Source organism: Chrysemys picta, chromosome 1 (assembly GCF_011386835.1).
Source record: "Chrysemys picta bellii isolate R12L10 chromosome 1, ASM1138683v2, whole genome shotgun sequence".
In the NCBI taxonomy this organism is placed as follows: Eukaryota; Metazoa; Chordata; order Testudines; family Emydidae; genus Chrysemys; species Chrysemys picta.
The window spans coordinates 113,312,428-113,337,881 of NC_088791.1; the positions used below are offsets into that span (position 1 = coordinate 113,312,428).

Here is a 25,454-nt window from a genome sequence, read left to right on the forward strand (position 1 = left end):
AGAGAGCTGGACATCATTATGAACAGTGCAATGAAGACATCTGCTCAGTGGCAGTTAATAACGCAAACAATGTTAAGATGTATATAGAATGGATGGAAAACAGAAGTGAAACTATTTTAATGCCATGATATAAACAAATCATAAATCCTCCCCTACAATGCTGTTTTTAGTTTTTGTCACCCCATGTCAGAAAAGATATTACAGATATAGAATGGGCCCAGAAGTGGGTGATGAGAATGATTAAAGGCAGGGAGAGACTCCCATTGGAGGAAAGATTTAAAATGTTTTAGTTTAGAGAAGAAATGAATATGAGGGGACCTGACAGAGATAATGTGTGGTGCAGAGAAGATCAGGTGCTCTTGTCTATTCTGTTTCATAATACAAGGAAAAAAGGAGTCAATTAAAGGAAATCTGAAAGGCAAATTTAAAACTGATAAAGGCAATATTTTTACACAATACATAATTAGCTGGTGGAGCTCATTGCCACAAATTATATAAATGCACCAAACCTCGCTGATTAACAATGGAAAATTTGAGGAATAAATGGAAACTGTCCATATGTCTAATATTGTCATCAAGAAGTGGTTAATCACTTTGTCCACTTTACTTGCATATTTCCCTACCATTTGTTTGGTAGACTCTGTTCCTTCCTTTATGTCTGTGCAGCGACTTGCACGTTGTAGGAGCTACTTGAAATTATGATTATTAATAATAATAAGGATATAAACCTTTATGTTTTATGTCAAGAGTCAACCAGTGATGAAAGTTAGGAAGAAATCTGTTCTACGGACAGGTGATTATACAGTTATACGTTACAGAGAGTCTAATACTTTTCCCTGAAGCATCTGGTACCAGCTACTCTTCAAGGAAGGATGCTAGACCAGATGGACTATTGGTCTGATCCTGTGCAGTAATTCCTATGTACCTCAGCCCTCTGTGTCAGCCAGGCGTGTAAAAAAAGATTTATTTCTCCCACCTTAAGCATGACCAGGGCATTCCTTCCCTCTGAATAAACTTGGGAAATAGGGAGAGACCATCTTCAGGTATCATACAAGCACTGTACACATTCATCTCCTTTTGACCCCCATTGCTTATAGGATTTCACTAAGGGGAAGTGCTAACATGGTTGACCAAGGACAAAAAAGCAGGATTGAAAGCCATAAAGTTCAGTGGAGACTGCAGCAATTTCACACATAGCGATCACTGCTGAGTCAGTATCTGAGGCAATGCAGTGGTCTGCTTCAGGGAAAAGGGAAGGAGGAGATGTACGTCGATTTCCTGGATGATGCATGGATGGAGGAGACAAAAGTTGATAACACTACGGAGGGAGGGGTAAAGGAAGGATTTTAAACAGAGGGGAAACACAGTGGCTCCATTGTGAAGATATGTAAAATGCCCCCACTGGGTTGGCTGAGGGAGTGGGGGACACAGGTCACATTCTAGCCTATGTTTCAGCCAGCGGAGGTTGGATTTAGACATTTTTTGGAATAAAGCATTCCCTGTTTATCCTCTGCAAGGCTTGGAAGCGCTTAGGCTGCAGAGTCCCTTATGATTGGCTGAAGCTTCTGTAAACATAACTTGTACAACCTTTTGGTGCTGTCACAGGCTCAGAGCATCTCCCACAGATTTGCTGGAGCAGGAGATTCTCGTAGTCAGAACAAGAGAGATGAATGTTCTCATATTCCTGTTTTTTAAAAAATGGTCACAAACACACCAGCCTATGCAGGGCTGGCTTTAGGTTCTGTCAGGCTCAATGACAAGTAAAATATGCAAGGCTCCAATTCAGCTCTCCCTCTGCCCCCCAAACTGGATACCCACAACCCCCACACCATCACTGCCTGCCTGCCTAGACATTCCCTAGATTGTGGAGAAGCACACGCTTCCATTTGTAGGGCTCCACGGCCTCTGGTGACTCTCCTTACATGGATGTCCTCAGCAGGTGAATGAGGAAGAGGGGATTCAAGGTGACAGGGGAACAAGCTAAAAAACTAACCAAAGGCAGGAGAGAGAGAGAGAGGTATTAATTGTGCAGTAGCTAGAGGGCCTGGGGTCTGCGAGTGGCACCATGTCTGAATGCATATATAGCATAGAGCGAGAGAGGTGCCACTGCAGATGTATTATTGCATCAGATTATTCTGTGAACCGACATATCATATAAATCAATCAGAACAAAAAACCAATGAGGTGATCCAGCCTGTGCTCCAATGCTGACCGTGTGATTGCAGCACAAACCTTTGTTTGGATAAGACACTGTTAATCACCCAGCCTCTATGGGCACTTTCCTCTGCAGCGGGTGGGTGAGTGTCACTTGCCAAGTTTATCTGGGTATCTCTCACTTAATTTCCCAACTATCGCAGTGGGCTTGAGCACTGGTGCATCTTGGTCCCTCATATTCTCTTCCTATGGCACACAGTCATTTAGTACCCTGTAGATCTCAGTTCCTTTGGTCTAATTTCAGTTGTTGGGTTCAGTGTGCAGGTGCTGGGTGATGTTGGTGACCTGTGATATCCAGGAGGTCAGACTAAATAATCTAGTGGTCCCTTCTGGCCTTAAATACTAGGACTCTGACTTTCAGAAAGCCAAGCTGAGGGTTAAAGACAACCAAGTGAGATGGCTGAGTAGTAACCAATGAAAACCAAACCAGACCTCCCTCCCAAGGAACCTTCATCACCCAGTCCAGTGCAATCCTTACAGAGACAGTGGCTGCTCTTCCATCCGAGCACCACACTGTTCCGTCTTTCAAACAGCTGTCCAATTATTACCATTTATAATCTCTGACCTCTGCAGTATGGTGCACACATCTGGGCCTGCCAGGCGCACATGCCCTGCATCTGCCTGGGGGGGCGTTGCCTCCTGGCCCAATAATAGTATCATTATTTGGGATTGTTTTTTCCCTGGATTATGATATCAAATGGAGAAGTTGTAGGGGTAGAAAACTGCCACACGGAACAAGTGTTTTTCTGCTCAGATATTTTTCCAGCCTCGCTCAGTACTCATTGTATTTAGCCACAAAAGGGATGTAGCACATTCCATTAACAGCGTGACACGGTGAAACCTTTTGGTACATGCATTTCTGGTCCATACAGCTTGGGTGAGAGGTTATTGGTGTCTGGGCTGTGCAGTGAGGAGAAGGTACTTGCTGGGGCAGTTCTGTGATGGTCTCTTGTGTGGACACTAACTTTGATGATCCAATACAATGCAGGAAAAACAGACGTCATTTCACAGTGATTTTCTTATCCTGCCAACTGGGCTCTCCTTGCTGGGTAACCTAAGTGAATTCCAGCTGGGTAACCCCTGTGCAATTTCTCTACGATGTAATTAATATTCCACTTTTGTTCCATCACCAAATAATAATAGAAACACCTAGCTCTTATACAATAGCTTTCAATGAATAGTGGGTAGGCATTTCCTGAGCCCCGAGCAAAGACAACTGCTCTGGGGACTTCTCCCATAAGAGAAGCCCCAGAGTTAGAAGAACCTCAGGGATAACAGGGCCTCAACATTCTGCTGGGAAAAGGGGAATTAATTCATGATCTGAGTCCAAGTTAAACTATTCCACTTTCAGTTCAGAGGGGACCTCCTCACCCTAAACTCCAAATTGTTACGAACTATTGTATGGGCATTTAGTCAGCAAACATTAAAAACAAACAACATTTTAAGGTACCTGCTTCTCCTCTAAGGGCCTTCTCCACTGCAACCCCCCTCTCCTCCAGCTGCCTCTGTTTCTCTTCTACCTGCTCCAGCTGCCGTTGGATGATCTGTTCAGGAAGGGAAGAGAGGAACACTATCATCAGGAACTGTTCCAGTACTCCAAATTATCCACCTCAGAATGACAGCTCCCCTTTCTCCCAGCAATTCCAAAAAGCTGCTCTCCATGCAATGCTTCCGAGGTAGGTGTCTCATCAGGAGAGAGATGTGTCCTTTGCCCTAGTTTTGCAAGCAATCCCATGATGTCCCATTTTCTGCCTAAGACTCCCACCAACCCCCAAGACAAGAGGTGGTGCTGTTTGGTTAGGCGGGCCCCATTCTCAGTGAGAGAACACAACTGGCCAACAGGTTTCATGTAACTCCCACCACCACTTGGAAAAGACACCTACCACCCATTCCAAAGGTGTGTCTGACAATAAAACGTCCATCTGGTACACTTATTGCAGCAAAATCCCACTGTAACATCCGTGGCTTATACAATCATCACTGGCATAGCTGCATCGCATGTTATTCAGGGAGGTCTGTTATTCCATTCAATTAACAATGGTTATTGCTCAATGGTAGTAGCTCTGACTATGCAGGTGTTTCCTTGCTCTGCACTATCATGAAAGCTTTGAGCAACTCCTGGCATGTTTGTGAAGTGGTACCCAACATGATGAAGCCAGTAGGAACAGCAGCAATCTTGTTGAAATACAGGAAAGTAAACAACAAAATCTGGCTAAACAGTCTCCTCTTGCACATCCTGCTGAGTGTCAGGATAACCTGGTTTTCCTGGACGGCAGAGTGTATTTCCTGTTAGGGCAAGAAGATACTACCAGAGGTACTACCTGGGCTCTGTGTAACCTCTTTAGTTCCTCCTGCTTGGCTTGTCGCCGGGCAGCTTTCTGCACTCGCCTGGTCAGTTTGGCGTTCAGCTCCTCCTCAGTGTAGGCTCTCTGCAGAAAGAAAAACAAGAGCAGATTTCACATACCATGAACAAGAGCGCGGGGGAAAGACGACACTCCTCTCTCCATTAACCTCACAAGTGATGTGATCCTTCATTTCCAGAACTTTGTCAAACAGTCAAGCTGTTCCATCTGCACAGGTGTTCACAGCGCAGCAAGTGACACTGTCAGGATCAATACAGCATGAAGGAGTGTGTAGCTCAACTGCAAAGCTGTAATTTTATCCCAGTCCCGGCTTTAGCTGGTAAATAGCATCCTAGACCCAGTCTAAGCACAAATATTGCACCCATTTAACTAATTGGTACAACCCTCTTGTGTGGACACTCTGAAATCAATTTAAAAGTTTCTACGTATGGAGGCTGCACTGACTTAATTTAGAAAAAGACTAAGGGCTTATTTACAAGGGAAAGTCATACTGACATAATTATACTGTTTTAGATTCACACCTTTGCTTATATCAGTATCCCCCTCACATGGTCAGTCTTATTCCAGTGTAAGAGTGCCTTTTTTCAGTTTATCTAATGTTGCTTTGGAAGGATTTTAAGCTAAATGGAAAAAAGCCACTCTTTATTTGGAATATATGTCCACATAGAGGAGTTATACTGATATATCAGTTTTATATCTGGTAAAACTTGTCTGTGTAGACAAGTCCTTAGTTAAATCACTGTAATTTCTGTGTGTATATAGACAAAACCTAAACGTCAGGGAGGGAGGGAGGAGGGAAGAGACTGTCATAACAACCACCATCACAGCAAGCCAGTGAAAAAAGAAACCACAAGAAATCATGTCAAGGAAAGAAAGGCCATAGCTACAGGGGAAAGAAGGTGCTTTTTCAGACAAGTTAACTCAGTCGAGTTAGCTTAACCTGACAGGAAAGCCCTCTTAATACCAGGGTAGACACAGTTTAACACCTTTTCACTCATTATTTCAGACCAGTATTACATCTGTGTTGTAGCCTAGGTGGGCACAAACATATGTGACTTTAAAGATGTTAACAGGGCCTCACAATTATGTCAAGCTAACCTGACTGAGCTCACTTGACTGAAAAAAGCACCTTTCCTCCTCATATCCACAGATTCAAAGTCTAAGGGTCAATTGGAAAGAGGCAACTGCCTCTTCATAATCAAACCCAGTTGTGGACAGAGATGCCGCTCAGTTTAAGGGGCAAAATGTTGGGAAAGGGAGACCTGAATTTCTTTTTTAAAAATCTAGTTAACATCACTATTCTTTTGCAAGTCCCAACTGAGCAGCCCATCTTTGTAAGATTGGTCTTGGCAACCAATATCTGGGATAGTTTAGTGTGATCTTCAGTGGAGTTTTAAAGCCAAAGGGCAGCAGCTCTATCCCAAGCTTTTGACACAGGGGATTACATGGAGGCACCATTCTATCTGCCAAGGGAAAGGAGTTAATGCGTTGCTTCTTCATTCTTCTGCACATAATGCTACCCCAGTTAGAAAGCAAAATAATTGAGGGGTGGGGGTTTCAGATCACACCAGATACTCCTGTGACACAGGCTAGGTTTGGGGACAGGGATGGAGTTTAGGAAACAGAGATACTTCCATTCTGGAAAAACGAATGCAACAACCTGGGATAGTTTCATTATGATTTCACGGTTTGTCCAAGTGTGTTTCAAAAGACCCTGGAAACTAACACATGACCATTTACTCTTTTTCAAATGGGGAGAGTTTTTTTTTTTTTTTTTAATACACATGTACAGTACACTTTCTACCTAACAAATCAGCCTGCTTTGAAGCTAAGGGTTCTTAATGCATCTGCAACACCAGACTGTCCTACAGATTGATTAACAGTCCCCTTTTTGGACCCCTGAGGTGCACTGATCATTGCATGCAGTCTAACAAGTCAGAAAGGTTTGGGGTTCGTCGCATTTTCTGTAGATGATCTCGAGGAAGATTCCATTGCCAATGTTTGCTAACATCTCACTCATGCAGAGTCAGGGGTTGTGGTGTTAGTGCAGATGTGGTGGGAGGGCTGGGAGCAAGGTATGGATATGATGGGTTAATAAATGGGCATGCATGCAACAATGGCCAGCAATGAAGACACTACCTTTGACGAATATGATCTCTTGAATGCCAGGGCGTGTGGTACATAAATCGACTTTAAAATGGGAATGGTAACGGGAAAAAAATAAAAACACACAAAATGGAGCAAAATCAGTTCAACATTGAAAACAAATGCACAGTAATACAAACAAAGCTGTTTTTAAGCGCAACATAAAATTGTACAAATGGTGAACCTGGCACAGCCTGATTACGCACAATGGAAAATCTCTACTCAGAAATCCATTTACCAGCACTCTCCTGACGGCAATTCCAACTGAGGAGCCTCTTTGGAAAACCAGTCATCCAGGAGATCCCCTTTTCTATTCTGGCAATAAATATATGTAGATATGTGGACAAACATTTTGGTTCAAGCTTTGGAACAATGGTTTGGGTTGGTTCTGTTTTGATCTGAACCAGCTCAGCCAATCATATATGGCTTCTTAAAAAAGAATCCACACACATATGATTGAGTTCTTTTAGAAAGAAAGATCTGGCTTGTGAGAACCCTAGATTCACTCAGTCCACCTGATGTTTCTTGCCAGGAACACACAACTTTCAACAGATCTATCCAAAAATAAGACTGACAGATATGTATGCATCACAGATTCATAATCACTAACCCCACAGGCCTTCACTAAGCTCTTATTTGTATTACAGCAGCAGCTGGGAACCCCAATCAGGGATGAGCATCCACTGAGGTAGGTGCTGTACAGATGTATAACTAAGACAGCAGTCCATTCTACATATTAATGAATCTCTTGGTGAAGAAGCCCTTTCGGATATCTCACTATACTGCTCTCTATTCAGTCTGTTATCTTGTCCATGGGTTTTGCCTTTGTCACAGAGCCTAAAGCCTGCATCCTGGTGGGACTCACTCTGGTGTCTGCTTGTTCAACGTTCAGAGCGGCAGCAAGATCACGTGCTGACTCAGTCACATTCCCCCTCATCTACTTTCTGCTCCATCCCTTTTTTCTCAGAAGTTCTGGTGCTTTTATAGCTTCGATCTGGCCTTTGCTTACTAATTAAAAATAAGCTCTGAGTTCCATCACCATGGCCTCGCTCATTGCTTTGTAACCTGCAAGAACATTACCTGGGGCTCTGAGCATGTTGTGTCTCATAAGCTAATGGAGGCTCTGACTTGCTACCTGAGTGGGACTCCTCCAAAAGTGCTGAAATGAGACACTCTTCACTACACCAGTAGTGACTCAGTGGGGCTGCAGGGTGTTGGAAGTGTTCTGCTGCAGCAGCGGATCAGTACGGAGCTGTGCTACGAGTCAGTAATAGCTGAACACTCTGCTCTGGCCCCTCAGTCTTGTAATTTCAACTCAGTAAAAAAAAATATTTACTACCATACCGATTCAAGAGTGGCATGCTAAGGCCATGTCCACGCAGCAGCTGGGAGACAGACGTGCTAGCTTTGCTCGAGGTAGACAAGAACACGCTACCACTACTCAAACTTGCACACTAAAAATAGCAGTGTGGTTGCAGCAGCACAGGTGACAGCTCAGGCTAGACGGGACAGCCCAGGGGCTTGGGTGAGACTGTTCTTGAGCCACTGGCCTGAGCCACCACCGCCGCGCTGCTATTTTTAGTGTGCTAACTCGAGCAGAGCTAGTGTGCGTCTGTCTACCCGTGCTGCGAAGCATGAGGCCAGCTGCTGCGCAGATGTACCCTTAGCTCCATTACCCCCTTACGGTGAAATGATTGCACTGCCCACTGTTCCTAGGCGAAGTGAATTTCCATTGTGCGATGAGGTACAGAGCGCACTGTAACACCCTGGGCAAAGCGCCAGCGTTCAGCATTTTTGCAGAATATTCATTTAATTAAAACAATCATGAATGGAAAGCTGAGAAACAATCTGAACATGTATGCAAATTTTAATATTCAGCGAACTATCTGCAGCAGGAGACATGTATCTCTGATCACCGCCCCACATCCTGTACATTCTCTCTCTCTCACACACACACACACACACACACACACACACACACACACACACCCCTATTAGCGCACACCCCACAGGGAACTACATGAACATTCTTTACAGGAAGCGTTTGTTGAAAGGCAACACACTAAGCCACACAAAGTTAATTCACTGCTGATTGCTAATGCTATGATGGGCAGGCTAAATGGGCCAAGCCCTCTGGGAAGCAAGTTCAATACAACAACCACAAAAGCAACATTAGCTGGATTTTAACTTCGAAAGGGTTCAGATAAAAGTTATGCGGCATGAAGGAAGCCAGTTTTCCCCCCATAATGGAGGAAATAAGCAGTTGACTTGGGCTGCAATTAAAAGGCACAAACCCAATAATCAGTGCTGCCCTTTTGCCAGCCACACCCTGGATGCAATTCCTTCTGCAGCGAGACTTGCCAGGGTGTGGTGTAAATGTTTTACATCCCCAGACACATTTGTTGTGAACCAAAAGCTGATGTGTCTGTGGTCTGTTCCCTCTGGATGAGTGCACACGCTCCCAATTACTGCTCCTGGAAAGCACAGGTGGGCACTGAGCAAAGAAGAGATCCTTAAGTGTGACTCAGCCACAGCAAATGGAGAAAATGAGACAAGAAAACCATACCCTGGAAATCTTGCTGCTTATGTAAAATAGCTGAGAAAATTTAAAGGAAGAACAATATTTTGTTGGGTATCTATAATATCCCCAGGCCCTGGAATACTCAGTGGCCAGCATCTCTTCTGCAAAAGCCAATCTATACCAAAGTTGCTCAGCATGGAGGTGTCAGAGAAAAAGAGTGAATATTTAGAGCACCCTCAACTTTGAGAGCATACATGGTGCTTATTGAAGTCCCGCTGCCAGGAGTTCACAAGCTGGACAGGAATGACAGCATCACAGCTCTTATCTGAACCCCCACATACTGCGTCTCTTTCTGCTTCCTCAGGTACCTCCTCCTTCTGCATCTCAGATGCAATGCGGAACTTGTCATGAAACACCTCGAGGGCAAGCAAAGAAGGAAAAGAAAGGGGTCCAATATAAAGAACAGTTCCCAGAGTAAAACCCTCCTCTCAGAAAAGGTGACTATATATATATAGGGAAGGGAAGCTTAAAGAGGTTTAACTAAGTGAGGCGAGTCGCATTCACTTCAGTACACCAATCCCTCTGCTTGCCATGTTTATGAGAATTATTGTTAGTTGCTCAAACTACATTTTATCTTATCATAGTTAAAAATACAAGTGGAAATTATCTTCTGCTGTATTTCCATTTGCACTGCTCCACAACCTCCCCAATCAGCTGAACCAGACATCTGCCCTAACCTGGCATTTGCCATTGATTTCTCCAGGCTTGGTGAAAGTTGGGGGGAGCTGCTCACCATTAGAGTGGAGAGCTGTGATACTGTTCTCTGAGGCTCCTTTAGTTCATGAGATGGAGGTGGATGATCCCATCCCAGATGCTAGGTACGTACTCCAACGGCTAGCTTCTCCAGTCACCATGGCAACAATTACATTTTTAGCACAGTAGCGGGATCACAGTTAGCACAGGTACGTCTCCTCAAACTGAAAATTACACCTCCAGCTTGAAGTGTTGACATACCCTGGGAGCCAGGCACAAGGGGAGAAAGTGGGGACAGGAGAGAACTCACTTCTCTCTTTCCAGTGCATGCTTGAGCTGAGGATCATGGTACTGTGGATGAGAAGGTTGTACCCAATCATCACACCCCAAACCTGCAGAGCACATCCAGGAACCCCTCCGACAGCTGCAGGTTTCTCTCCACTCCAACATCCACTGTGATTTTTTTAAATCTTTCACTTGTTCTGTTTTTACTTTATTTTTCCCCCTGATCAAATGAAACTATGAAAACATGGCCACCCCCTTCATTATGTGATGAATACACTAGATAGAGAGAAATAAAAAGCAGGCGCCCCTCAGTTCCTGCCAGGTCTCTTGCTCATAGGTATGCCCTGGTCCCAGCAAAATGACAGGTTTCTTTTTTAGGGTGTTTGTGGGGGTCCAGCAGAAGCTCCTTCTGCTTTCTCTTTACTTTTCTACTCCCCTTTGAGCCCCATTTCACTGTGTAGTTGCCTTTGGCTGGGGAGGGGTCAATGTGGCTCGCTCCAGAACGCCACAGCACTAGCCAGAGGAGGCTGCTCATGAGCAAGCAGACACTTCTTTCTCTCAAGAAGGTGAGGGCACACCCAGCCCTTACCTGCACGATGAGCAACAGCCCTACGCTCAAATCCCCATGTATCCAACGTGCCTTCTTCCTTTTTCAGTTTCGCAGTCACTGCTTACACCCAGAGACACCCTGCTAATTGCCATGGATCCATCAAAGGGAGCAGGGACAAAATGGGAGAGGAATAGGCGCAGGCTCTCCCTTTCCAGACAGAAGAACGCTAATGTATAGATCCCCATCTCCCCAGGGAAATACGCACACATATGCCATGCTGCAGAACCACAAACCTGCAGTTTCCTCCTCTCTGGATACTCTGTCTTGCTTATGCCTCTGCTGAATGCACAGTAACATACCTGTATGCAGTTGGCCTCGAACTCCAACAGATCAACCTATTGAACAGGTTGGCACAACAACATCCTAAAACCAGATCTTCACCATGAAGTGAGGAATGTCCCAATGGCACATTTCTGTAGTAACGTTACAGCAAGTAAAATTTACTCTTTAGACATGAAATTCCCATTGATAGAGATTGTGAGTATGTTCTCTAGAGGGACAAAAATATCCTACCCTCAAACAAAGCAATACACACACAATGCCTGTGCGCAAGGCAGTGACAACAGGACCTCTGTACAATGCCAATAGGGAATTTGGATTATTGTTGAAACTGACTGGCTGATTTCAGGTTTATTATTCAACCAATCTTATACTAACACCATCCGCAGCAAAAACAGTAAGAATAATAACGTTAATCCTGGCAAAGGTTGTTGTGGTTCTGAGTCTGTGATCTGTATGAGAACAGTTCTATCTAAATGGTCTTCCTACCTACCTCTCGCTTGGATTTCTGAGAAGATCGTTCGAGAACGTCATCACTGGAGAGGTCAGAGTCCTCTGAGAAACTCAAGTGTCGACGGAGCTGCAAATCTGAGAAAATAGACCCAAAAAAAGAAAGAATAGGATGACAGGTTTAGAAGAGTGGTCACTACTATTGTGTTTCTCTCTGTCTCTGCAGATACTTTTGAGCTTGGCCTTGCTCCTGTTTGACTTATACTTCTGAAATAGTTATCACAGTCACACTTCACTGCTGCAATATCTGGGAATATCGTGCTCCCAAAAGCACCGCTCCACAAAGCGACACCACAATGTGGAATCACTGACTGGGGGGTTTCTAAGGAAGCACCACCTTCTGAAGCAGGTAAATTTGAGAATGATGTTGAACATGGTAAGCACAGCTTCCTTTCCCTCCAGCCAGGTCAACATTCCTACAAAGAGGCTGGGCATTTGGATGACAGCAGCAGGGATTAAGTCATTTTGGCCAGCTCCACTTTTGTACAAGTCAAAAGAAATGACAGGTATCTCCGCTTTGGCCCATGTTTACAGATAACTGCTTTAATATGTCTCAAGAGTCTCAAGTTGTCACTAAGTGCTCTGAGTGGACCTGATGGCAAGTGGCAGATCTGTATCTATGATTGACCCCATGATCCCTGCTTTTTAGAGCAGCGGAGAGCTGGCAGGTCCCAAGTTACACAGGGAGCAAAGAGGAGGGGAAGTAACTATACCTCCATGCCCTTGAGCACCCATTTACCTTTTAATTAATGAAGGGACATTTATGTCGGTCTCTAAAAACATTGCATAGTCTGCCATGGCAGATTCAAGGGAAGTGAACTGATGGTCAAAGTAGGGAGCCAGGGTGGGAGTTAAAACAAGTTTGAGAAGTGGCAAACTCCTCTTCTGAGTCAGGTTAAGGCAGAAAAATGACTAGTTCTGTAGCCTGGTACATATGAAATGAACAGTAATGTGCCAAATTTGTTATTTGACAATCTGTTTCTCCCATTGATATGCCACTTATTTTATAAACAAACGTGTGTATAGTTCTAATCCAATTATCCTCAAGGGTAATCCTGGTTTGCATGTTAGGCAAAGGAGAGTGACTCAGAGGCATAACAGTGTGGGGTAGCAAGCTGGGACTACTTCATTTCAGAAGCTTTCCAGCTGCAGTGAAAGTACAGTGTGCAGACAGGCAGATGTACTATACCTGCTGCTCTAACCATTGGAGAGACCTTGTGCTTCCCAGAGTCCACTGTGGCACCACTTGAGGGAGTGCTAGGGCAGGATTTGTCATCAGTCTTTTTCTTCTTGTCTTTCTTATATCCAGAGAAAACAGACTTCCACAATGATCTGGGCTTGGTGGCTTCCTCAGCCAGGCCACTGGATTTGTCAGAAAGCCGGCTGTCATTCTTGGATTTCTTCTCCTTTTTGTTCTTACGAGGGGAGAAGAGAGAAGTCCTTTTCTTACTTTTCCCACTGGAGCCCTCTGAGGAGGTGACGGACCCTTCGGGCCCAGCAACGTCAGCAGGGGGGGAGAGGAACCTTTCATTAGCAGCATCATGTTTCAGCGTGGGGCCCTCTGCTACTTTCATGGCCAAACGCGTTGAGGACTCAAAAACCCTCTCTTTGGGCTTCAAGGGCATGGAGGAGGCTTTTCGTGCCTTGGTGGCCCCAGCAGCTGCAGCGGCCTCCAGATCTTTCATCTTACACAACTGCTTAGCCATGGCATCCCGCAGTGCCTGACTCTTTACAGACTTCTCTCTGGCTTTCATTCTTTCCTCAGCTAGCTCCTTGGCTTCAGGAGAGATTTGAGGCAGCACTCTCTTTCTTTGGTTCGCTCCTCCTTCCATTGATGGTGGTCCACCATTCTCTTTGGCCAATGGCAGGTGAAGAGGCTTCTCTGGTCTTGGCCTACTGGTAGGGGGTGTAAAAAACTTCTCATGAAGACTTGTATCCTCAGTTCTCTCATCGTAAGTGTCTTCCACATCATCAGCAAATGGAATCTCATCCACACTCTCCACAAATGACTTCCGCACCTCTTCTTTTGAGGGCTGGGTTGATTCTTTGGCAGGCGGGTTGTGCTCATAAGGTGAGGGTGCAGGAGGTGTCGGTGCTGGTGCTGGTTTAGACTCCGACTCATTCTGCCAAATTGTCTGATGCCTCTTTCTACGCAAAGTTGCTGGTGCTTCATTTTGAGGAGGTGGGGGGGGAGGGCTTGATGGTGGAGTGAGCATAGTGGAGTCGGAAGTATTGAAGCTCTGGCTGGCCAATGTCCTCATGTTGGATGAGCTCCCATGCAGACCCAATCCAGAGCTGCTGGATAAGTCTCTCTTTACTTCATTGGAACTCTTCAGCTCTTTGTCCGAGGGAGATTTTGGAGTCAGCAGAGACATCTGCTCACTGTTTAGTTTGGACATGATCAGCCTTCTTGGGGCAGGCTGGGGTTTTAGAAGATGAATCCCCTCCTCTGAAACACTCAGCGGAGCTGACTCAAGGGCTGAGACAGTGAAGCTAGGCTCTGACCCTTTGCTTCTGTTCACTGGAGTGAGCCCCAGACTCCTCCGGATTTCAGCACTCTTCATCCAGAACTCCTCTACGAGGTTATTCCGTTTCAGGGCTTCTTCTGCAGTAGTAGGGCTCCCCAATTTTTCCACCTCATTATCTTGGCTCTTCAGGGCAAGTTGGGCCAGAGGGGTGGATGTTAAGGCTGGTACAGGCTGAAAGCACACTGGAGGTTCCACTGGAGATGGAATGGATGCTTCAGCAGACGGCAAAGGCTGGGAACAGACAGGCAACTGGGCAGAGGGGGAGGATGAAGCCAACATAGGTGTTGCTGTCTGAGACTGCACTGGTGATGTAGGTGTGATGGCTTCTGGCAATGCAACTGGTTGGGACCGTATTGGAGAGAGAGAGACAGAAGGGCTTTTAACTTTCTGATCTTCAAGGATTTCATCTTTTGGACTTTCTTCAAGGAGGAATGGTTCAGGAAAAAAGTGTCTCTCTGGAGATTTGTCCATGCAGGGCAGTGCCGTGAGGGGATCCTCTACCTTCTATGGAAATGCAAAAACAAAAGAAATTATTATTAATGGTCCCTAAGCACCTTCAGAGGGATTTAGAATATCGCTCCATGCCTCAGGCTTTCAGGAATAAGGGAGTGATAATTTAAGCTTCAATATATGAAAAGTGCATTTGGCATCTTTTTCCAGTGCATGGAAAACCAGTTGGGATCTTTCATCAGATATTGTTCCACTTTGTAAGCTGTCTATTCTGCAAGTTGAAACGACAAATTTAATTTTGGAAAGAGAGGGAAAGTACATTTCAGAATACCCAATTCCACTTTACCCCTTCCCACCTCTGAGTGGCTCCCCATCAGAGGAAGGTTCTTCCAGACCTATTCCACATTTTGGCCAGAGCTGGCTAGGGTAGGATTGCTTCTCAAAGGCCTGAGGCATTCCTTAGCTGGGGGCTCAGTACGTGGGTGCTGCAGAGCTCCCAACCCCTAATCATCTGAGGAGTCTTTGGATTTCACTTGGACCTGCTGCCACTAGACTGCTATGTCACCCAGGCAATGTATTATGTTAAAGAATTTAAGCCTTTGACATTTCCCCATACAGATTTACTGTCTGGAGAGTGTCAGCTGCAGAAAATGTTATTTTCAAAACTATGCAAGATCTTCAGGGCAGAGTCCTTGTCTACTGTATGCCTGGACAACACCTAGCACAAAATGGCCCTGGATCCTGACTGCAGCATTACTATAAAACAAATAATCATAGAATATCAGGGTTGGAAGGGACCTCAGGAGGTCATCTAGTCCAACCCCCTGCTCAAAACAGGACCAATCCCCAGACACATTTGTGCCCCAGATCCCTAAATGGCCCCCTCAAGGATTGAACTCACAACCCTGGGTTTAGCAGGCCAATACTCAATAAATGTGTCTGATAGTACCATTAAAAGTGACAAGAGGAAATCACTCCACTTCCTTCCAGTATGAATGCTGTCAGCAAACCAGCCTGATCTCACAATTTAAGTATTGGCTAGGGACTCTAAATCCAACCGCACTGGCAATTTAGCAAGTAAATAATCACAAAAACAAAGGACATAACAGTTAAAATAAAATACTAAAAAAATGGAAACAGGGAATGATGATTTCGACATTTTTAGTGTCCCAAGTTACTCAGAAAGTTTCTCCCACAGAGCAGTAGCACGGGAAACTGATTTTTCTAAATGAAATGGCACTGAAACGAGTAACACATAAACCCGGGGTGTCTCAATTATGACTTTTGTCTTCACTCAGCTTATACGCAAATGAATCTGACAGGGCACTGCTGTGGAGGGAACTCAGAGTGACTGAGCAGACTCAAGCAGGGACTGGACAATGACTATTTTGCTGTTGTATATATGCATGATACATAACTCCTGCTTGCTACACTGGCCCACTGAGGGTCCCCAATAACTTTTTCTTTGCCTTTAGAGTTAGAGACTTGTGCTACTGATCAGCTATTGCACTGTGAACTTCTTCCGAGGAAAAAAAAAAAGTGGCTTGTTTTCTTTTAAAATCTAAATGAAACTAGGTCTCAAGAAGTCAGAGGACAATGTACATTATCTAGATAAGAAAAAAGAGCTAAAACTATCACTCTCAATCATACAAGCTGTTCTACTAATCTAGAGAGTACAGTCCCTTAATTGATATCAACATAGCTTTGAAGAGCACCAGGAACTCTTACCTCTATTTGTTCTGCACTGGGACTACCAACTGGGGACAGAGGAACAGCGGTCTCATTGGGTGACCAGATGGGGGTAGAGGGTTTGCATGGATCTAGGGAAAATGGAGAGTGCATTAAAACCCCCCACAAATGAGCCCTTTAACATTCTAAATCCATGTGAAGCACAGTAAACAGTGAACAAATCACTAGCCCTTTACATTCTGGATGAGCCCTCTGGAGTCTGTTTGAGTATCTGTATGTGATCCTAATGACACAGACAGTTAGCCCAAAAGCACCCATAGGGATCTGAGAGAGGGAACAACTGGTTCTGTGGGTTCCCTGATGCTTTGGGAATCCTCATGGTATCACAACACCTTTCTCAGAACACAAATGCAAACACATGCAAGGCATTGAGTATTGGCATTGTTCAAATGTAATAAAGAGATTGCTTTCACCAATAGCTTAGTTTGACAATTCAAAGAAATGATCAGTCTTTCTGGACTGCAAGATACAGAGTTTAAGTATTTACCGTCTGTCAGACTGCAGGGAGCAGTGGCCTCTCGCTCACCCTCATCCTCAGAGACTTTCAATTCTGGCTCTTCCATGTCCCCTTGAGGTAAGTGACACTCATCTTCTGCTTCAGATGGGGTGTCATCTGACCATCTTTGATCTGGGGAGGGAAAGAAAACGACACAGATAGGAAGCAGTGTTGGATGCAAGTCCATAAGGACAGCCATCTATTTCCTAAATCTTTCTGTTATTCTTCCTACCCTACCACCTAACTCTTCTATTTTATTACATGCTAACTGGGGTCACTTAACTAGTTACTAATGTTGATACAAAATCCCACATGAATACTCACTTCCTTCATTCAGAAAGATTATAATGAGAGTAAAGACTTCAATTGTTACAAAGAGGAGGGAGAAAAGTCTCCTCCACCTGTGCCTGTAGCCAGACAGAGTGCCTAAGCATGGATGCCTCTACCCAGATCCTGGTGTGGTTTTGCAAAGACTGTAACTTGCAATTTCCATTTACTGATATCCAGGCTGGGGGGACCATCCAATGTGAGAGGTGCCTGCTGGTGGAATCTCTCAGGCAGCAGGTGGGAGAGCTACAGGAGGAGGTGGCTAGGTTGAGGAGCATCCGTATCCACGAGCAATTCCTCGACAGTGTCCATGTGGAGACAGCTGAGGTAGCTGTCCCAGTACACAGGACTGCTGATACACCACTGGTGGAGGAGGAGATGGCTCAGGGTGGACACTGGCAGCTGGTTACTTCTGGCAGCAGGCAGCGCTCCACCCTTGCTCCGAACCCTCCTGCCGTGGTTATAGGTAACCGTTATGCTCTTCTTGATACAGGAAAGAAGGAATCACTCCCTACAGTAAAGGAGGAGAAGCCTCGTACCCCTAAGGCTGGAAAGTCTGCTGCCACCACTGCGAATAGGAAACGTAGGGTAGTGGTGGTCGGAGACTCTCTGCTGAGGGGGACGGAGGCGCCCATCTGTCGCCCTGACATTTCATCTCGGGAGGTATGCTGCCTGCCGGGGGCCCGTATCAGAGACGTTACGGAGGCATTGTCGAGGATTATCCAGCCCTCTGACTACTACCCCATGCTACTCATCCATGTGGGCACAAATGATACTGCGCGGTGTGACACTGAGCGGATCAAGAGTGACTACAGGGCTCTGGGAGTACGGGTGAAGGAGTTTGGAGCGCAGGTGGTATTCTCTTCAATTCTTCCTGTCAAAGGTAGGGGCCCGGGCAGAGACAGATGCATCATGGAGGTGAATGCCTGGCTGCGAAGATGGTGTCGCCAGGAGGGCTTTGGCTTCCTAGACCACGGGATGCTATTTGAGGAAGGACTGCTAGGCAGAGATGGCGTTCACCTTTCGAGGAGAGGAAAGACCCTATTCGGCCACAGACTGGCTAACCTAGTGAGGAGGGCTTTAAACTAGGTTTGACGGGGACAGGTGAGCAAAGCCCACAGGTAAGTGGGGAATATGGAGACCGGGGAGATGGGTCGGAAACAAGAGGGAGTGTGGGCTATATTGGCAGAGAGAAAGGAGAGTCAGGACAAAACTGGGAAGAAAGATCAAACCAGTATCTTAGATGCCTATATACAAATGCGAGAAGTATGGGGAATAAGCAGGAAGAACTGGAAGTGCTAATAAATAAATACAACTATGACATTGTTGGCATCACTGAAACTTGGTGGGATAATACACATGATTGGAATGTTGGTGTGGATGGGTACAGCTTGCTCAGGAAGGATAGACAGGGGAAAAAGGGAGGAGGTGTTGCCTTATATATTAAAAATGTACACACTTGGACTGAGGTAGAGATGGACATAGGAGACGGAAGTGTTGAGAGTCTCTGGGTTAGGCTTAAAGGGGCAAAAAACAAGGGAGATGTCATGCTAGGAGTCTACTACAGGCCACCTAACCAGGGGGAAGAGGTGGATGAGGCTTTTTTCAAGCAACTAACAAAATCATCCAAAGCCCAAGATTTGGTGGTGATGGGGGACTTCAACTATCCGGATATATGTTGGGAAAATAACACAGCGGGGCACAGACTATCCAACAAATTCTTGGACTGCATTGGAGACAACTTTTTATTTCAGAAGGTTGAAAAAGCTACTAGGGGGGAAGCTGTTCTAGACTTGATTTTAACAAATAGGGAGGAACTCGTTGAGAATGTGAAAGTAGAAGGCAGCCTGGGTGAAAGTGATCATGAAATCATAGAGTTTGCAATTCTAACGAAGGGTAGAAGGGAGAACAGCAAAATAGAGACAATGGATTTCAGGAAGGCAGATTTTGGGAAGCTCAGAGAGCTGATAGGTAAGGTCCCATGGGAATCAAGACTGAGGGGAAAAACAACTGAGGAGAGTTGGCAGTTTTTCAAAGGGACACTATTAAGGGCCCAAAAGCAAGCTATTCCGCTGGTTAGGAAAGATAGAAAATGTGGCAAAAGACCACCTTGGCTTAACCATGAGATCTTGCACGATCTAAAAAATAAAAAGGAGTCATATAAAAAATGGAAACTAGGACAGATTACAAAGGAGGAATATAGGCAAACAACACAGGAATGCAGGGGCAAGATTAGAAAGGCAAAGGCCCAAAATGAGCTCAAACTAGCTACGGGAATAAAAGGAAACAAGAAGACTTTTTATCAATACATTAGAAGCAAGAGGAAGACCAAAGACAGGGTAGGCCCACTGCTTAGTGAAGAGGGAGAAACAGTAACAGGAAACTTGGAAATGGCAGAGATGCTTAATGACTTCTTTGTTTCGGTCTTCACCGAGAAGTCTGAAGCAATGCCTAACATAGTGAATGCTAATGGGAAGGGGGTAGGTTTAGCAGATAAAATAAAAAAAGAACAAGTTAAAAATCACTTAGAAAAGTTAGATGCCTGCAAGTCACCCGGGCCTGATGAAATGCATCCTAGAATACTCAAGGAGCTAATAGAGGAGGTATCTGAGCCTCTAGCTATTATCTTTGGTAAGTCATGGGAGACGGGAGAGATTCCAGAAGACTGGAAAAGGGCAAATATAGTGCCCATCTATAAAAAGGGAAATAAAAACAACCCAGGTAACTACAGACCAGTTAGTTTAACTTCTGTGCCAGGGAAGATAATGGAGCAAGTAATTAAGGAAATCATCTGCAAACACTTGGAAGGTGGTAAGGTGATAGGGAACAGCCAGCATGGATTTGTGAAGAACAAATCATGTCAAACCAATCTGATAGCTTTCTTTGATAGAATAACGAGCCTTGTGGATAAGGGTGAAGCGGTGGATGTGGTATACCTAGACTTTAGTAAGGCATTTGATACGGTTTCGCATGATATTCTTATCGATAAACTAGGCAAATACAAATTAGATGGGGCTACTATAAGGTGGGTGCATAACTGGCTGGATAACCGTACTCAGAGAGTTGTTATTAATGGTTCCCAATCCTGCTGGAAAGGCGTAACGAGTGGGGTTCCGCAGGGGTCTGTTTTGGGACCGGCTCTGTTCAATATCTTCATCAACGACTTAGATATTGGCATAGAAAGTACGCTTATTAAGTTTGCGGATGATACCAAACTGGGAGGGATTGCAACTACTTTGGAGGACAGGGTCATAATTCAAAATGATCTGGACAAATTGGAGAAATGGTCTGAGTTAAACAGGATGAAGTTTAACAAAGACAAATGCAAAGTGCTCCACTTAGGAAGGAAAAATCAATTTCACACATACAGAATGGGAAAAGACTGTCTAGGAAGGAGTACGGCAGAAAGGGATCTAGGGGTTATAGTGGACCACAAGCTAAATATGAGTCAACAGTGTGATGCTGTTGCAAAAAAAGCAAACATGATTCTGGGATGCATTAACAGGTGTGTTGTGAGCAAGACACGAGAAGTCATTCTTCCGCTCTACTCTGCTCTGGTTAGGCCTCAGCTGGAGTATTGTGTCCAGTTCTGGGCGCCGCATTTTAAAAAAGATGTGGAGAAATTGGAAAGGGTCCAAAGAAGAGCAACAAGAATGATTAAAGGTCTTGAGAACATGACCTATGAAGGAAGGCTGAAAGAACTGGGTTTGTTTAGTTTGGAGAAGAGAAGACTGAGAGGGGGACATGATAGCAGTTTACAGGTATCTAAAAGGGTGTCATGAGGAGGAGGGAGAGAACTTGTTCACCTTAGCCTCTAAGGATAGAACCAGAAACAATGGGTTTAAACTGCAGCAAGGGAGGTCTAGGTTGGACATTAGGAAAAAGTTCCTAACTGTCAGGGTGGTTAAACACTGGAATAAATTGCCTAGGGAGGTTGTAGAATCTCCGTCTCTGGAGATATTTAAGAGTAGGTTAGATAAATGTCTATCAGGGATGGTCTAGACAGTATTTGGTCCTGCCATGCGGGCAGGGGACTGGACTCGATGACCTCTCGAGGTCCCTTCCAGTCCTATAATCTATGATTCTATGATTCTATGATTCTATGAAAAATTGTTCTTCTTAACCGCTGAGGATAGGACAAGAAGCAATGGGCTTAAATTGCAGCAAGGGAGGTTTAGGTTGGACATTAGGAAAACTTTCTGTCAGGGTGGTTAAGCACTGGAATAAATTGCCTAAGGAGGTTGTGGAATCTCCATCACTGGAGATTTTTAAAAGCAGGTTAGACAAACACCTGTCAGGGACGGTCTAGATAATACTTAGTCCTGCCATGAGGGCAGGGGACTGGACTAGATGACCTCTCGAGGTCCCTTCCAGTCCTAAGATTCTATGATAAGACTGGGCCCTCTAACAGAGTGATTGCGAGCAATGTCTTCCAGAATCCATGGCACTGCAGTTCTTCAGCTCCATTTCACACTTCAATCCTATTTTTCTCTCTTCTGTACTTTGCTCCCACATATACTGATCTGCTCTGACTGGATCACCCTTATACAAGTTACCTGCTTCCCAACATGACTCTGCTCCCATAACAAGGTTTAATGATGCACTGTGGTACTGTACCATCATCCAGCTCTGCACCTGTGTCTCCATCTTCGCCTGCTTCCCCTTCTGTATCTGCTGGTTCTGTGCCCACCTCATCCTCCACTTCATTCTCCTCAAATGGGGCTGGAAATGCATTAAAATATTGAGAGAGAGAGAGAGAGAGAGAGAGAGAAGAAAATCTATACAAGGGAAAACAGTTTTAAATTGCACCAAGTGCCCTGAGTGCCAATATTTACTCATTGTTTCTGGAACAAGATGCTCTGAGGTGCGTCAGCAGGGAAAACACTCAACCAGCATTTCAAGCCTTGAGTCCGAGTAGTCAAGGGGTTTTGTGCCTTTGAGGAAGCTTTGTCACAGACACTGGCACTTCTGAGGGACTGGCCTCGTGAAGTACTAGCGTCTCCACTTCTGCAACCAAGATGTGCTTGAGTGAGACATTAAATGAGGGTGTCAGGGAAAGCTCTAATGGAATACGCTCGACTGTTGTTGCAATATAATATTGGTACCACAAAGGAACTGCAGTTACCAACATTTTAGAGGATGTGTGCTAGTTGCAAACTGCAATCTCATATTCTGCCACAATAACTTGCCTAGCAGCAGAAACAAAGACGTTTGAGGGACCTGAAGTCAGACGAGGTGACCTGCCAGGAGGTGACTAGCCGGGAGAGTTGACCATTTGAAAACTGTTTAACTCTGTGCGGCTGCAACATTCTAGAAGAAACAGTTTGGTGGAGTCCAGACTGCAGTGCAGATACCCAGGACCTGGATGTATTCAGATATTTTAATGTGAATAACAGACGTATAAAAAGTCTGTTCTTGTTTGCCAGAGCCCAGAATCTGCCTTACAGGATCAGTCTGAAGGGAAGATTCATGAATTTATAAACCTAAAGAAGGCATTTGACAACATTACACATAAAAAGATTTAATTCCAGAGGGGAGCATGAGGCCCCACCAGGATGGCCTTTAATTTATATTATTAAATTATATTTCACAAAAACCAAGAGACTCCTATAACTTTCTCAATTGTTACACCTTATCCCATCTCAATTATTATGGGTGAGTGTTGGTCACACAGCTTCAAGGCCTTTCCATAACTTCAGGCAGAATCTTTTTTGTTTTAAAGGTATTTCTAGCTTTAACCATAGCACCGGCAGACTGCACAAACCTGGGCCACATTTTTGGATTTATGCATATAATTAGCACAACTGCAGGCTCAAATGACATGTTAGACATTTAACTGGGTTGTTGAATGCTCAATTATTGCAAATGAGCGCACATTCTCAGTAGTCATGCTGCAAACTATATGCACACAATGCTAAAATTCTGGCTCCATAATGATGTAAACAGATGCCAGTGCTCATTTCATAGCCTATCTGGGACCATTTAAATGACGACAATACTAATCATGACAGTCTAAGAAAGAGTGAGCTGGCATCTTGACATTTTCCACACACATTTTGATCTTCTCCTCTTTTTCTAGTAGAGGCTCTTTGCTTCCTTGGTCTTCAAAGCATGACACTGACATTCTGTCCCACTGAAACAAGGGTTGTCCTGCCCCTTCAACCTGAGAATTTCTTCTATGTCACTTTTTCCACCTTTGTAGCATCGCGGCAGTGGAGGGGCACATGGCTTGCATTTTTTTTAAACTGCTGTTATAAGATGCTGTGCTATCACCTAAAACGGAGTGTGGCAATGACATGGCCTGCACCCTTAAACCAGAGGCTTTATAATACGGAGAATCTTACAGATCTACAACATGAAGCTGAGTCACAGTTGTAAGGGCTGGGCTTCCCACTGTGACATCTAAAGATGTTCTTAACTAAACCAGCGCCCCCCTTACACTGATGCTTTACTGACCTGCTTGTTGCTTGGGTGTGTACCAGCTACTGCCATTTTAGAAAGAGTAATGCCACAGTAACTTGTTTTAAGTAAAAACATCAAATGTGAGCAACTGTCACAAAATGTGTAGAAGTGTCACCTTCAAAAACGTGACTATCTGACACTGGCCTGGCTATATGTATGTTGATTTCTCCATTTGGAAATTGTGGTGCAGTGTCCTATAGCAAGAATCTAATAGATGAAAATAAATTCTTCACAATACCTTAAAAACACAACATTCAGCAGCATATTTTATGGATGCAGAGATAAGTAACACACTGGTGCAATGGGCAGCCCATTCTGAAGGACCCAGAGCTTGCGGGACAGGAAGAGGGTGGCTGGTTATAGTTATACATATACTGTGCATATACGTATGTGCAGTTAGGATGAGGAGCAAGAGGACAAAAGTTGCCACACAGTAACTGGTGAGATATACACTATGGCAGCCAGAAACTACAGATTCAGCAGTCTGTCCATGTCGGCCAACAGCCAGGACTTGACGGGGTGATGTGCAGCTATCCCGTAAATGCTGCTGCCTTGCCAAAACAGTTACAGAAGCAACGTTTTAGAGGTGAGCTAATTACTCCTATTTGCAAGGGCAACTCAGCTAGAGATCACACAAGTTACCCCTGTTCTACTCTATTTTTTTAGACCCTTTTTGTGGTTTATAGAATTTAATACCCTCCCATCCCCCAAAATATCCACATTCACTTATTTTATAAGAGATTCTAGGAGACCACCTAGGAAGAGCAGCTGACATTTAGCATCTTTCCACTCCTTTGGTGCTTAGGTGGGCAACAAGTTTCAGGTTTGTGGAGAGTGGCTTTTTCCATAGTCACTCCTGGCACTAGAGCGTCCCTGGCTTTAGCTTAATTGACATCTTCTTTCTTGGTCTCTTCAGCAGGAAGCTGTAATTTGCTCCAGACACTGCTTGAAGCACTCTCCCTAATCTTTTCACTTACAAGCAAGCACCAAGATCCCTTTGTCAAGGGGTGGGGAAGGATGACAATTACTCCTCAGTTTATAAACCAAATCAAAATGTTAAACCTACTTTCTTCTCCTCCTCCATTACACGGAAGACGTTCTTTTCTGTACAGCCTGCCTTTGCAAGGGGTAAGATGAAAGCCCAGTTCATGCAAGAATGGACTGTGAGCGCGGCATGCATGCACACTCTCCGCTCCTGGTCATGCAATAGCAACAGGGCCACAGTTCCAGTGTTAAGGTACCAGCTCAGCCGCTGAAGGCATGGAAAGAAGGCGGGCAGGGTTATTCTGAATTGGTATAGAATGAATATCACCAAACTACCTCCAGAGACCGTCTCCAGCCATGCCTGCACCGCCTCACGGCGTACGGAGGGAAGGTCGGATGCTGAATTTAAAAAACAATAAATGATAGTAAATCAAAAGTTAGACACAAATAAGTGTATGAAATTGAAACACTAGAGAGAAATTCCTCAAAACCGAGAGCAGAAATAAAACCTAGGCTTTGTCAGATGATGGAGATTGGATCTGAGGGTTAAATTAGGATAATGAGGTATAAATACCAAATCTGCTTTAGGATCCATGGAAGATAAGGGTGTTAGTGAGAGCTGAACATGTCCTCAGTGTCCTGTTTGCAGATTCCAGCCATTTTGGTCAAGCTGACAAGAGAAGCTAGAAGATGGAGTATGACCACACAAATAGTGCTAACAGAAGCCAAAGGCTATATTGATTTCAGACTATATTGCCTGGGTTTGGATGCTTACAGG

General features: G+C 44.7%; 1 protein-coding gene across 44 annotated transcripts in view; it reads right to left on the bottom strand.

The window, feature by feature from the left end:
* Positions 1–25,454, bottom strand: part of MICAL3 (microtubule associated monooxygenase, calponin and LIM domain containing 3) — a 261,805-nt gene that overhangs the window by 26,466 nt on the left and 209,885 nt on the right. For 26 of the 44 annotated variants that reach the window (XM_042849363.2, XM_065583151.1, XM_065583145.1 and 23 more), the window contains 9 exons: positions 25,013–25,075; positions 21,848–21,952; positions 16,895–17,035; positions 16,387–16,478; positions 12,870–14,712; positions 11,664–11,758; positions 6,717–6,767; positions 4,536–4,643; positions 3,665–3,758 (listed from right to left, as the gene is read on the bottom strand). In XM_042849363.2, coding sequence (XP_042705297.2) covers positions 3,665–3,758; positions 4,536–4,643; positions 6,717–6,767; positions 11,664–11,758; positions 12,870–14,712; positions 16,387–16,478; positions 16,895–17,035; positions 21,848–21,952; positions 25,013–25,075 — 2,592 coding nt within the window. Of the gene's footprint in view, positions 1–3,664; positions 3,759–4,535; positions 4,644–6,716; positions 6,768–11,663; positions 11,759–12,869; positions 14,713–16,386; positions 16,479–16,894; positions 17,036–21,847; positions 21,953–25,012; positions 25,076–25,454 lie in introns of those variants that run through there. The other 18 variants (XM_065583019.1, XM_065583057.1, XM_065583105.1 and 15 more) reach the window with 6 other exon arrangements.